General features: G+C 44.6%; 1 protein-coding gene across 2 annotated transcripts in view; it reads left to right on the forward strand.

Annotated features, from left to right (window-relative positions):
* The window catches only part of ATP6V1C1 (ATPase H+ transporting V1 subunit C1), a 360,600-nt gene that overhangs the window by 49,502 nt on the left and 296,166 nt on the right, over window positions 1-14,932 (forward strand). For both annotated transcript variants that reach the window (XM_069220590.1, XM_069220591.1), the window contains 2 exons: window positions 2,417-2,586; window positions 11,503-11,570. In XM_069220590.1, the coding sequence (XP_069076691.1) occupies window positions 2,446-2,586; window positions 11,503-11,570 (209 nt within the window). In that variant the 5' untranslated portion in view covers window positions 2,417-2,445. The remainder of the gene's footprint in view (window positions 1-2,416; window positions 2,587-11,502; window positions 11,571-14,932) is intronic.

The raw sequence follows: 14,932 nt of genomic DNA on the forward strand, positions 1-14,932 counted from the left end.
CCGGTGGTCCAAATTTCCAGTCAGCCGAAAGATACAGGAGGTCAACCCTGAGACTTCGATATCTTCTGGATTTTGTATAAACGACTCTTTGAGGAATAGAATGATATTTTGTATCCAAATGTTGTAATTATATTCACATAATTGTTTTGTTTTTGGATTGTCCTCAGTTGTGGGGTATCTACTGTTATTTTTATATGGATATTTTTAGTTTTATACAGGGAAGAAGTGTGTTGTGTTGGATTGTTTTGGTTTGGGAGTTTTAATATTGATGCAAGAGGGTTTTCCTGATTAGTTACTCCCTGTGACCTGGTGGATGAGATTTTATGAATTAACTCCTCCTACTTTTTTACCTTATTGGGTGTACTATTAGCATCTTCATAGTACTATTACTGCAATCTCTTTTGCTTTCTACCTAAAAGCATTTTTGCAATTTATTGAATATTAAATAATAGGCAAGACCTATTGGCTTTGCCAATGACTTTTTTTTTCCAAAGAGAAACTCCTGCATTGATATTTTTTATTTTTGACAATAAGTCATATGGCTTCATCATGTTGACAGTTACTTTCAGTACATTTGAAGGAACCGCCCTGATGGCATTTTCTGTAAATGCAAGAGGTATCTGGTGAACTGACATACATCTTAGAATTTGACAACCAGGTGCTCCTCCAGGGTGATGGAGTAGTTTACTTAGTTGCCCTGACGGAGTATGTACCTGTCCACCAAACTCTAAATCAGGCACTAAGTATTGACGACGTAAGGAACTGACCTCAGTTACTAAAATGAATGCAGTGAAATTTCAGTCAGTATTTTCACGGCCTGTAGAAGAGCTTGGTCAATTAAACACTTGTTTCTGCCATCTTGGTCTATCTTGTAGGCCACAAGATCAACCCCCAGCAAGTCAATACATTTTGGATGCTGTACAGTGGTACAAAATTATGGAAAGTGCAGTACCATCAGGTACTTTCAAGTACAAATGCTAAAGTTAATATTTTTCCGTTCTCCGTATTCTTGTTAGTGTTTCTTCATCTTGCGCTTCTTTTTTCTCATAAAATGGGATCATGATTGATTTTATATATATATATATATATATATATATATATATATATATATATATATATATATATATATATTTTTTTTTTACAGCCCATTTCCCTAAATATAATGGCTAAAAAAGTCCTATTTAATGATAGCTCTTGAAGTCGTGAATTAATCCAGTCTTCAGGATCTGGTAAAGTCCCTTAGGGTATAGTTTCTCAGCTGCAGTAAATCATAACTATCTCTTCGTAGAAAAACAAGTGTTGTTCACTTGGCATTATGGCCTAGTACCGTGTAGGTCCCATATGGTCGGTTTTGCATTCCAAGTTGTGTTTGAGTAATTGCACATTCACAAACTAATAGCATAACATTTGAACTTTTTTTTTTTTTTTACCAAGATTGACTTTAGGTCAGGTCAGGTCAGCACAGTCTTTCTGAAGCTTCAAGCACGTCCAATATTTCAAGAATGTATCAAATGGAGGTATCCGTTTTTCCAGGCAATACTTGTTCTGTGGTTTGTGTACAGTGGTCCTGGATAGATCACAAAACTGTTGTTTGCAGGTGGACGGTGAGCAGTTTTCCTACCACCTTCCTACATAGACTCGCAGTTTGATCTTCTGTCCTTTGGGTTTAGTTGCAGAGCCAGTCCCTTACTTAGATTGGCATGCTACAAGCTTTTATATAATTGAGAGCTGTTCCTATTCTTGACAAAGTCTGTTCGAGTTCGTGATTATACATTTTTTTTATTATTATTTATTTTACTCTGCTCCTTTTCCACATTTTCAAAAACATTGATTTCCCTCTTAAATTAAGCAGTGTTTCAAGAGCATCCAAAGCTATGGAAACTGTAATATGCCTGCAAATGTGAGCCATGCTTAGTGAATCTTGTGCCCATGATCACATCCTGTGTGGTAGGGGTTTCCTGTCTGCTAAGCTGATTTGTTCTCTTTTTGAGTAGTATCGTGGATGTCTTCCTATTCCTTCCAGCAAAGCCAAGCTGCTCTTATACTTTCCCATGTGTGAATTGAAGGGAAATGGTGTTGCATAATTGTGTTTCTTCTGTTATTAGTCTTTTTTTCTAATGGAGTTCCATGAATTTCTACTCTCAAAAGCTATTGGTTAAGAAAAGTACAAATCCAGACTGTAACCTGGGAAGACGAGGTGTATTTTAGTCAACCTAGTGGAGTCTCATTATCTTATAGTAGACTTGTGGGTCTTCTTCAGTATGGCCCGTGAGTGCTCGGCTACCTAAAAACCTATTGATGGTGTGCCATTGTAAACGTAGTCATTGATGTGCTTGTAGTACCCGTTTATTGGAAATAATTAAACCGCAATCCACATCATCCTAATGCTGTGTGTTGCTTGTTTTTTTGTTTGCAGAATTTGTTCATTCGTAGGAGTACTTCATAATGGCGAACACAACAGAATTTTGGCTGATTTCTGCTCCTGGAGAGAAAACGTGTCAGCAAACGTGGGAGAAATTACATGCTGCAACCACAAAAAGCATCAATCTCTCTACTAATGCAAAGTTTAACATTCCTGATTTAAAGGTAAGTGATTATTTCTGGTACATGTTACATGAAAGCTCCTTGTTAGTCTCTCACTTTTTACTCAGTGGCATATTCTAAACTGTTTCAGGTAGTGCACACACACATAATTTAAATTGTTTTTTTTTTCTGATGTATTGGAAACCATTTCTTGTGATTAGCATGTTTTGTTTTGTGGCATTTGTATAGCAGATCGTATCCCTGAGGGTATAGCAAAGTCTTTGTTCTCCATATGGTTGCTCAGCACCCTTTTATACTGCATAATTCCACCAGTGCGAGATTGTCTTTGAAAGAATGGACAATCAAGATGAGAGTGGAATCCACCTGGATGGTAGAGCTCTGACATGGAGGTAGATAGGGCGTTTATACTGAAGGGAGTTCCAGTCTGTGTGTGGCACAATGAGCTATGCATAATGTACATTGCTTTGAATGTGGTGATTTTGTTTAGCCACAGTCAGCCAGAGAAGAGACTAGGTGGATGTTAAAGTTGGAGTTCCAATATCCTAGTTAACGAGTTGTCTGGCAGCTAAATATCCTGTCTCATCCTATGATGGCGGTAGGAAGCTGGCCTGGTGTGTGGTGAGCACCTATGGTGTTATTGCCTTATACCAGTTCCAGGTAACCCCCTATTAGTGAGGTTTAGACGGTGTCTAGGGAGCCAGGGCTTTCGAGAGGAGAGGTAACTGTGGGTAAGCAGCCAAGACTTACCTAGGAGACATGCAAAGCTTATGTAATACCACTACAGTCACACACTTCTTAGACACATGAAAGACCCACACAGTGTTACAAAAATAAAGGTTCTTTATTATGTTAACACAATTACTAAAATACTGCATATGCAATACTCTACTAGCACTTGAGTAAACACAGTATTATATACACATTAGAAGTCTGTGACTAACATAGAAAGCAATAGCAAACAGTAAAACAATAGTAAATAGTAAGGGCCCTGGTGAAGACCAAATCATATGCCAAGGAAGTGAAATCAGTAGAGGGGTAGCTGGAGGAACTAGGAACTCCAAAAGGTAAGTACCAGGGTGCCCCCCAGCAACCAGGAGAGAAGAGGTAGGTACCTGTTTTCCCCCAAACCCACAGGAGAACTTTGGAAAAGGACTGTGCAAGACCTAGATAATACTGTAAGAAACCAAAGGTTGATCCTTACAGAAGAGGACCTGCAAAAGAAGGGGACCAAGTCCAGTTCAAGTTGGAGTGTCCAGTTGTGGCAGGAGCCACTACCCACCCTTCTGGAGATGAAGGACCAGGTTGACGGTGGAGACAGTCAGCTGTGCAGCACTGGAGCAGGATAAGAGTTCCAGAAGTGATGCAGGTGATGTCCTATGTCGGAAGTAGAGTTGCAGTCAGTCAATGGTATTGGAAAACCATCAACAAGCCCTAGCGAAGGCAAAGGCCGCAGACAAAGAGTTGCAGAGCTGCTGGGGACCAGCAAGGTCCAGGGGAAGCTCAACCCAAGATGGGGAGTACCTGGTGACCCTCAGCAGTGACGAGAGTCGGAAGACTAGGATGGCACAGGAGTCGCAATGAGGCCCACTCAGCACACCTGGAGAGAAGTCCCATGTCGCTGGAAGAGCAGGCAGGAGGCCCTTGCTTTGCAGGGAGGAGTGCTGGAGGCCTGGGCTACACAGAGCCTGAAGATGCCTTGGAAAAAGAGCCAACAAGCCTTGGTGCACGAGTCGTTGTGCAAAGGGGTACTGTCCTGCAAGGAAAGGCAAGGGTTTACCATCTCCCAAGTTGGACAGCTGGTGGAGAGGACCAAGGGTATCACTCCAGACCACCACCTGTGATGCAGGATCCACATAGTTCCGGAGGACAGAGGATCCACGCAGCAAGTTGTCGTTGCAGTTGGTGCCTGCGGATGCAGGGGAGCGACTCATTTAATCAAAGGGAGATTCCTTGTTGCTTCTTGTGCAGGCTGAAGACTCGTCACCCTCGCAGAATGCACAGCTAGGAAAATGTTGCAGTTGCTGGAAGGAGCCGGAGAAACATTGTTGCAGAGTGGAGCCATCACTGGATTTGCAGATTGTCAGTTCCTGGAGGTTCCACTTGCAGTCCCGGAAGCCAGAAGATGAAGTAAGTGATACAGAGGAGTCCTGCTGGAATCTTGCACATCGAACCTGAATCTCCACCCTGGAGGGAGACCCTAAATAGCCCAGAGAGGGGATTGGTCACCTCGTAGGGTGACAATCTATCAGGAGGGGGATGTGACGTCACCTGCCTGACCTGGCCACTCAGATGCTCCCAGGGGCTGCTGCCCAGCGTGGATTCAAGATAGCAGAATCAAGTGGCTACCTGGAGGAGCTCTGGGCTCCACCCACGGGGTGCTGATGGACAGGGGAGTGGTTAGTTTCCATTGTTCAGTTTGGTACCTGAGCAGGGACTGGGGTGCCTGGACTGGTGCAAACTGGTGTATGCAAGGAGGGCACCAAATCTGCACTGCAAAGCGTACCAGTGGCTTGGGGAGGCTACCCCTCCTAAGCCATGGAACACCTATTTCGAAGGGAGAGCGTGTTACCTCCCTCTCCCAAAGGAAATCCTTTCTGTTGCCTTCCTCTGCCTGAGTTGGTCAATCAGCAGGAGGACAGAAATCTTTCTGTGGGGTGGCAGCAGTGCGGGCTGCCCAGAAAACCCCAGAAGACTGGCAGGGGCAATGCTGGGAATCCTCTAAGGAGCCCCAGAATGCATGGAATCATACAACCAATACTGACAACAGTTTTGGTTTATGATTCCCACATGTTTGATACCAAACATGCCCAGGTTCAGAGTTACCATTATGTTGCTTGACACAGATGGTGACCTATGTCCAGTTTATGGGTAAAATGGCTTCTCTGCAATTATGAAGCCCAGGAAAATGGAGCTGGAGTTCAGAGGACACCTTCTGCTCATTCAGGGGTGCCCTCACAGACAGGAACCTGCACCCCGCTCTCTGGGCTAGGAGGGCCTGCCATAGAGGTGACTTGGAGTGACCTGGTGCAGTGACTTGTAGTGAAAGGGTGCGCACACTTTTTCACACAGGCTGCAATGGCAGGCCTGTAGACACATTTTGCATGGGCTCCCATAGGTGGCACAATGTATGCTGCAGCCCATGGGGAACCTCTGGTGCCCCAATGCCCTGGGTACCCAAGTACCATATACTAGGAGCTTACATGGGGGCACCAGTATGCCAATTGTGGGGTGTGCTAAGTCCTAAGCAACCAAATTTAGAGGAAGAGAGCACAGTCACTGGGGTCCTGGTTAGCACGATCCTGTGAAAACAGTCAAAAACATACTGACAGGTAAAAAGTGGGAGTAACCATGCCAAACAGAGGGTACTGTCCTAAAATCGCGAAGGTAAAGACAGGGAAAGGTGGGGACGGTGCCCACATGCGCACCCCCATGGACCCATTGCAAAACACGGTGGAGCTCCTGTTGCAGGACCACACTTAAAAACTTTCAGAACTCCTAGCAGAGGTCAGTAGTCTTAAGTCCACCCTGGAACCTAGATTGGACTCTTTGATGTTAGGTTCCTGAGAGAAGATCAGAAGTAGCTAAAAGACAGGGTGCAGGATTGGCTACAATTAGTCCTACTGTAATGGACCATCAACTACAGATCAAGACACAAGGGAAAGAAGTGACTCTCTTGAGAGCGAGGGCAGGTGATTCCAAAGCCTGTTAGGAGTGGAATAACATCAGGATGGTGGGCCTTCCTGAGGGGGCAGAGGGCCCCAAATATGAACTTGTATCTGAAAACGTGACTGACAGAAGACGTACTGGGATGGAAAGTATCCAGGTTCTTTTTGGTCTTAGGAGTACACAGGGTGCCTGGTTGTCCACCTGCACTGGTAGCACCACCACGACTGGAGTCTTGAGACTCTTAAATTCCAGAGATCTGGACAATGTACTGCAACTAGCTTGTGCCAGAGGTCCCTGGACTGTGAACAGTAGTACTGTTACCATATTCCTTTACTACACCATGGATGTACACAGATTATGGGATGCATTTCATGATGTGAAACAACATCTTCACACTTTGAATATCAAGGAACTCATCAGTGGATGCCATGGTGGAGGTGTGTAGAGAAAACGAAATGAGAACTTGAATGATGGATGAAACAAACTTTCATTATAGAGCAGTATCATTTACAGTGGATTTTTTTAGGTAAAAGATGTTCTGTGGGTAATGGCTAGACATCTTCCAGACTTCTTTGTGGGGTAAATTCTTGTAGAAATGTACTTTGAGAACAGTTTTGTGTACGGTTAGTACTGCATTACTTAGCCACGTTTCAGTGATATAGAGCATCCAGTATATAGAGTCTTAAGTTACATTTCTCGATTTTGGGCTGGAGTTTCCCCTGCATGATGTACGATTGTGATCCCTGTCCTTCCTGCCCGAACTGCAATTCCGAGATTCGAGTTTTTTAATGTATTTATTTTTATATTTTTTTTGGTCATGCCTCACACTAATTCTGTGTGTATGCATTGACTCTAGGCCTGGTCAGATGACTTAGGTTCTGGACCTAGTCTTGAACCAAGAGGGGAGCACCAAGCGCACCCTTATAGTGGCAAGAAACTAACATCATTGTGGCGGTTTCAGGCGTGGTGCACGGTGGTGTCAAAGTAAGTAGTATGCTATGCATGAGTGAAACATGCTTGCGGGTTCCATTTTAGGAGCCCTCAACTTACTCCAGAGTAAAAAATGGAGGAGAGGTTCCTTTCTCTAGACATCATATGTGTATTGCTGGCATCTCCACCTCGTGTTCCCCGCTCCAGTGCAGTGATGCCAGATCCCTTCCTGATTTATCGGGCTGTAAATGTCTGACTGCAGCTGCCGGTAGGTAGATGACCGGGGCTACAGGATAGACCTGCAGTATCTAGTGTAAGGAGAAGGAGTAATTTGAAGGCGCATAGATTCTTGGCTCTCTTTTTGTGGTGGACATTCCAACGGCAGACAAAGATCAGGCCTGGCAGTTGGCCTGGCAAGCACACAAGAAAGGGGAACCAACCCAAACTAATTCCAAGAATGCAGACCTGGAATGCACAGTTCCTTTTGCAACTGGTGGAAAGATGGGAGTTCAAGACCCATTGTTGGTCATTGTTAGAAATGGGGTTTCTGGTTGGTTAGGGTATGCACCTCAGCCAGGTAGGACCCACCGCTCTAGTCAAGGCGAGTAACCAAAGATAACCTATGCTTACGCCTGGAAGCTTGGCACAGAGCAGTTAGGCTTATTCCCAGAGGTCATGTGTAAAGCGTTTGCACAACACACACATACCAGTGACACAATAAATACACCACAAAAGGGACTCCACAACAAGTTATATAAAAATATGATGTATTACATACATCTTTAGGCAAACACAACATAAGTGAGTGATTACTTTGTTACTAGGCAATTGTCACAAACATTACTGTGAGTGCAATGAGGAAATTACTGTTAGGTCACCCAATATCATGACACCAAACATTACTGTGCATATTCGGTAGTCACACTATATATTACTCACTATCCTGACAATGCCAGGCGTAAATGATATACAGGGAACACTGAGGGCATAAAATCCCACAGGCAATGAATGAAAAACACATTAATCATCAAAGGCCATCATAAGCCCTGTAATCGCGGAAAATCATCATAATACCCATCAGCAACATTAAACCCATGTAGGTAATTGATTTCTACATGAGACCCTAGAACTCGGCGCACCTGGGCTCCTATTATATATACAGTAATTTCCTGTGTACCCTCACAGAGGCAACTCCTCTCCTCTCTTGACGGTGTTGCTGTGGGGATCCAGTAGCTCAGCAAAGAATGCGTCCGCAGGGTGCAAGAAGGCACACCTTTCACTGTTGCAGCGCAAAAGCACTGTTTGACTGAAGGCGCTCCCTTTCACCATGGGGGCCTGAACAGGAATGTACCAAAGCCTCCCTCCGGGGAGATCCTCTCCGGCAGGAGGGCACTGCACAAATGCTCCGGGTGCCGGCTGACACGGAGAGCAGGCCCCACAAGCCTTAATTGGCCTCAGTGCTGTGGTTGCTCCTGTGGGCCTTTCCTCAGTACTGCGGTGCCTGGTGAACAGCAAATAGACCTGGTGATCTTGGTCAGTGCCGTGTGCTGTTCGCAGATGGATTTTGGCCCCATGGCAGGCATTACATTGCAGGAGATGCGATTTGGGGAAATCACAGCTGGACTGATTCTAGCGAATCAGTCACAGCAGACTTTGCCAGCTGAAGTAGAAATTAAGCGCCTACCACATGTAGGGCAAATATGAGACACTTACTAGTACTGTAATGGCAGAAACCAGGGGCAGCAACCAATGATCGCCACGCACTGAGCTCTGGGAGACACTGTGAACACCAAGCATGGTGGCAGGCCAGCTCATCCAGATAAGCAGATGCCAGGGATGGCGGTTTCTGCTGACAACTCAGCAATGTCCAGTGGGAGCAAAGTCAGGTAGTCAGGTAGCAGCTGGCAGCAGGGTAACAAGCACAAAAGCAATCCAGTTGAGTCCTTTGTGCTACCCAGGAGGCACCAGGCAGCAGGGCAACAAACAGGAGAGCAGTCCAGATGAGTCCTTTATGCAGTCCAGTAACCCTTCTGTCAGAGGTTCTGTCCCAGTTCCAGAAGTGTTCTCCCAAACAGGGGACAAGCCCCTTCTACCTGTACTCAAATATGCCTTTGTTCAGTGGAGGTGGGGGGGGAACTTCAAAAGAGTGCTTTCAAGTCAAGCACAACACCTATTTTTAACCCAGCCCTGTCTCCAGAGATCAGTAGGGGTAATCAGTCCATTGTGTAAGAGGAGAGGACACAGCCTAGTCACATGTAAGGTGTAAACACCCTACCTCTCCCCAGCCCAGGAAGACTATCAGTATGCAGATGCCTGTTTTTTCACATCCCGTCCCTCCTGTGTAATGGCTGTCTGGAAAGTATGCACCAAGTGAAGCTGTCACTCTGCCCCAGATGTGGATTGGAGTCAGGCTGCTAAAGCACTAGAGTTTTAAGCACAGAGAAATGTCCACTTTCTAAAATTGGCATTTCCACAATGGTATTAAAAATCCACCTACACCAATAAGCATCATTTTTCACTACCATTCCAAACATACTAAAACTGCTCCTCCTAAATCAGAAGATACCACTTACACATGTAGGACATTTCCAATGTAGTCCTAAAAGAGGAGCAGCACTCATCATAGTGGAAAACTAAATAGATGGTTTGTCACTATTAGGACATGTAGTACATAAAGACATATGTCCTGCCTTTTATATAAACAGCACCCTGCCCATAGGGCTAGCTAGGGCCTACCTTAGAGGTGACTTCGGTGTAGCCAAAAGGGAGTTTAAGCCTTGGAAGTAGTTTGCCTTGCCAATTCAATGTGGCAGTAAACTACGCATGCAGGCCCTGCAGTGGCAGGCCTCAGACATGATTGAAAGGCTACTTCTGTGGGTGGTGCAATATGTGCTACAGGCCCACTAGCAGCAATTAATGCACAGGCCCTGGGTATATGGTATTCCACTTTAAAAGGGACTTCCATGCAAATTTATTAAGCCAAAAAGGTGTAAACCAATTATACTAAGGTGTAGTCGAGAGAGCAAATGGAGTTTAAGACTCATTAGCAGTGGTAAAGCGCCCAGAGTCCTAAAGCCAATAAAAAGAGGGTCAGAGAAGGGGGTACACGGAGAAGGGGCTTCTCTGCAGAGTACTGGGGCCTGTTGCACAGCCAAGGGTTAATGTCGCATTGACAACCAACACTCCACAGGTGATGGAACATTGAACGTAGTCTGTTCTGAAGGAGTAATTACTGACTCTCCTGGGTTCCAAGACGTCATGTCTGAGTTAGAGAAGGAAACGCCAACCTTGCAGGTGGAACATTCCGTGGAAAGGACTCCTGTAATTGAACCTTGTGTATGGTCCATCCAACAGAGACTATCTAAGCAAGCGCACCGAAGGAATTGCAGTACATCTGATTGGTCAGGCACATGGAGTGGTGTGCTCTTCTGGTGTGTGTGCTTCGTAAGTGGAATGTGTGCTTCTGGCACTGCTGAATGTGCTGTTGGATCAGGACCAGTTCTGAAGACTAAGTGATCTGAGAATTACCCTGAGGGCTATATCATGAAGCATCACAGTTGTTGCCTTAAGGCACGGTGCGGCAAAGATAACACATGGCTTCCGCCACCCTGAGAACCGTCATCTATTGGTGTGTGGCGAGCGTGCTCAAGAAGAAAGTGCCAAGTACTCACCAGAGCACCAGAATGGCATGTGACATTAGAGTGCCTGAGCCTGCTGCTGGTGAGATCCCGCTGCTGCGACCGGGCCGAATGCAGCTTTGTGCCGCTACTTCGTACTTGGTGAGAGACTAAAAGGGCACAGGACTGAGTGCTATAATTACCTCAGGGCATGAGCTGCACCATTAGAAAGTTTGCTTTTTAGACCCTAAACCTGCAATTGGGGAGGGGCAGCCTCATTTGGCGCAGTACTCTAGAGCTGCTTTGCCTGCATTGGAACACCAGGGTGGGTGGGGGGATATGCAGACCAACCAAAGATGCCTGGGGGTTAAAAGCAAAGAAGGAAAGCCTCATCTGTTAACCCCTGTGCCACTTAGCTGTAAAAGTAGATGAAGAAGCGATAGCTAATGAAGAGGAGTGGCGTGATCTCAGGTTAGCTATGTGTTTCTGGTTATACACAGCACATTTCCTTAAATTACATACAGGGCAAGAACTGCCATAACTTTTATCAATAAAGATACAGGTTCCATCAGTCATTTATGCTTCTGTCCATCCCAATGATGCTGAACATGCACTGTAGAAGTAAGTTATTCCCTATCTAAATCAATCCAAACTAGTAGTTTTCTAGTGACTATTGCCATTGATAAATTAAAAAAAATGTTGTTCTGCTTTTACAGATTCATTTGCTTTTTCATCCTTGTTTTAGGTTGGCACCCTTGATGTTTTGGTGGGATTGTCAGACGAACTAGCTAAATTGGATTCTTTTGTTGAAGGGTGAGTTATATCAATTTATATTCTTCAAAATAAATATCTGGAAATTGTTTGGCTTATTTTGGTTTATTGTATAACAAATAATGCAACATTATTATATAATGAGATTGTTGTATTTTATGGGTATTAATGTGTTTGAGGGTTAACACAACTACTGCTGATTGTTGAGAAATGCCCCTGTTCCTGACATTTGTAAGGCTAATAATAGTAGGTTTGTCCACACTTTTGCTAAACATCATTGTCTGAAATCGGAATCCTGGACAGATAGCTTAGTTGGCCAAGTTTCTCCTAATGTGTCTGAATTTCCATTCTGTTTTGATTTATTCCGCTTGTAGGGCTGGATTATCTTGCTACTGTGTTCTACTTTTAGGAATGTCTTATGTAATCCAAATGTAAAGAAGGTACTGTTACTTGCTTGTAATCCCGGTTCTTCCCCCTAGTTATTGTCCTCTGAATTCATAAAACCCACACCAATATCCCTGATTTCAGAGCTACATATTCTGAAAACTAACAGTACATAGCTATCTTATAGTTGCTCTAAATCAGACTGCCTCACTGTCAAACATCTTGGCATGTTGCAATAGGGTAGCTGTCCAAGATTCCTTAAGAAGCAGTCTTATTTTCACTGATGTATTGTCGCGTTGGCTCTCATTATCCTAAATGAGACTACTGGATTTCTTGGTGGCAGAGTCGTTCCTGGTGTGGGGGACTAAGTCTGACCCACTAAGAAGGACACCTGTCACTTTCAATCCGGTTTTGCTCCAGCTAACTAGCAGTGCCTCATCTCTCCCAAGGGCAAGGGATGATTTGGCAGCCGAGCGCATGACATCTTATAATTTCTCAGGGAAGTCGTGGTTGCTCAGGTCCCAACCAGCTCTCTCATTTACAGTATGATCTCATATACAAATGACAAACAGTTTAAGTTTTATAGATTGATTTAATAAAACGACTGCATTCTAGATAATAAGGCATGAGCCACAATAACCAAAACCATACAACACAGTAGGATTAAAATAGCAACCAAGAGAGTGAAACATAGGAATAACGCTATCATAGTGTTAACTAACTACGTTCCCTCTAGCTTTATTCTATTTCGAGCACAGCATGTTAAGCTCTAAACTTGCCTTTCAGATTCCCTGGGAAGACATCAACCCTCATACCTGAGCAAAGGCCTGTGATCTGGATCAGCATCTGCAACAGGGCAGTCCGTGTATAGTTGTGGTTCCCTGGTCGGAATCTCCCTCTTGCATGTATTGGGACAAGGAAGTGTTTTTATAACTAACATGTCAATGTGGTAACAAAACGTCCTACGCAATAGTGTGTATCGTCTACAACCCAAAGACTACACTCCTACCACGTCTATCGGCAATGTACCAGACTGTATCCTTGACTGAAGCACAGAGTGAGCAAGAATGTGTTATTGAAAACTCCGATGCTGAAGTAGGCTAAACAGTGTGATATAACGAATAAAAAAAGACCGTAGAACTGGTTATTAAAAAATAACAGTACGAAGCTGAATAAAATGCATCTAGAGCAAAGTGCACAGAGGCCCGATGCTGCGAGCAAAGGAATAAAATGCATCTAGGGCAAAGCGCACAAAGGCCTAACGCCTGAAGCAAGCGTGCAAAAGCTACATAAAAATGGCTACACTACACCCTCCCCTTGTCGGTAGAAAGTGGTTCTAATCAAAGCATAATAAAAAATGCCCTAGAAAATCTAAAAAACACATTTCGACAAGTCCAGAGGACCTCAAAGTCCAAAATTCTAATTTAAAACATGTGACTTAAGAGACAAATTTCATAGAACAATGTCAATTTTGAAGGAATCCAATTCAAACGGAAGTCACGGAAAGCAGGATATTCTCCACTTCGGCAGATGACAAGACCGGAAAATCCACGCCAAACACCATCATGGAGCAGGTGTGTTCCAAAACCCCCAGAACCATCCAAGGCGGCTTCCCGTGCAGGGCCTATGAACGAGTTAGTATCATCTTCCTCCAGGAAGGGAATCTCGTAAACTGCCTCACGAAGCAAACGCAGCCACAGTGCACATGTCTGGGAATGAGCCCTGATCTGTTGATGTTCCCGGTCAGCATCAACCACTGGGGTAGCGCTGCAGTGAGAGCCAGTGCATGTTCAAATGAGCACCAAAGGCACCGAAACATGGGTTGCACACAATCCAAAACTGGCCTGAAGGACAGGGACCAGTCACACTCCAAAAGTCCCAGAAGTGTTGCTCCAAAATGCTGCATCATGCGTTCACGACACAGCTGTACCGATGGGAGCGCCCACATTCGCTCTTGTTGCAGCGGGACAGCCATTGCGGAAGAACAAAAGCAACAGCAAAACCCCAGCCAATAAAGCCAAAGTTATCGGAAAACCACCAAAAATGCTTCCGAAAATAGAATGAATAGCCGAAGGTATCAAACCGAATATGGAAGAGAAGGTATGAGCAAACCCAACACCTACGGCTTTGAAAAAATTTGCTAGTCCAGCAGTGCTGGACGCATTAAATATACGTCCCACGAGTTCACCAAAGTGGCTCGGAAAGTTAGTATTTAATAGGGACTGTATTTCTGCTGGTGACCTTGCCACCTGAAGTGCGTAGGTTTTGCTTGCAGATGTAAGGGCCACATGCTTTTGAAACAATAGAGCTTTTAGTCGACTCAAATTGTCGAAATTCAACTTGGAAGTAGCAATGTGAGGCCAGATATCAGCCACCTCCCTTAATTTAGTGGGGGGAAATAACACCTTTCCGCAGCAAATAACGACCTTGGTGACCAAAACTACGTAAACTATTCCGGCACGCATGCCACAACAGTCTTCACTGTTAAGGAGGACGTAGCTGCCGTTTGAAAGCACCTGGAACGTGTTTTCAATCACGGGGACTGGAACTCCCTTTAGATAGCAAGCCAAATTTGCAACTGAGGCATTACACGCTCCATGCAAAGACAGCTGCTTACAAACCATCGAATGGCTGACAGAAGTTTTGCATTCACTACCGCTAAGAAAAACCTCTCTCATGCCATTTAAGACATCTGTATATAAAGGGAAGCTCCCACACCTCATGTATATAACTGTCTCCTAACCTTTCATATCTGCCCACCAGAACATGTTTAAAAAGTCTTGCAAGTCATTATAATTAGACAGAAGTGTGAGATGTGTTTTAACGGCATCTAGCATGGATGACTTTAACCATTGTTGACATAGTTTCCCCACGCTATATGTAGTAATGATATCCGCATGTTTGGGTGATATATAGCGAGGGTCTGCCCTACTGGTCCTGAAACCCCCCTCAGAGGTGACGATACGCTGATGACACCCATTCGTGTCTATGGGCCACAGTAACCACCCGCCTGGACGTGT

This window comes from Pleurodeles waltl, chromosome 2_2, assembly GCF_031143425.1.
Source record: "Pleurodeles waltl isolate 20211129_DDA chromosome 2_2, aPleWal1.hap1.20221129, whole genome shotgun sequence".
In the NCBI taxonomy this organism is placed as follows: Eukaryota; Metazoa; Chordata; class Amphibia; order Caudata; family Salamandridae; genus Pleurodeles; species Pleurodeles waltl.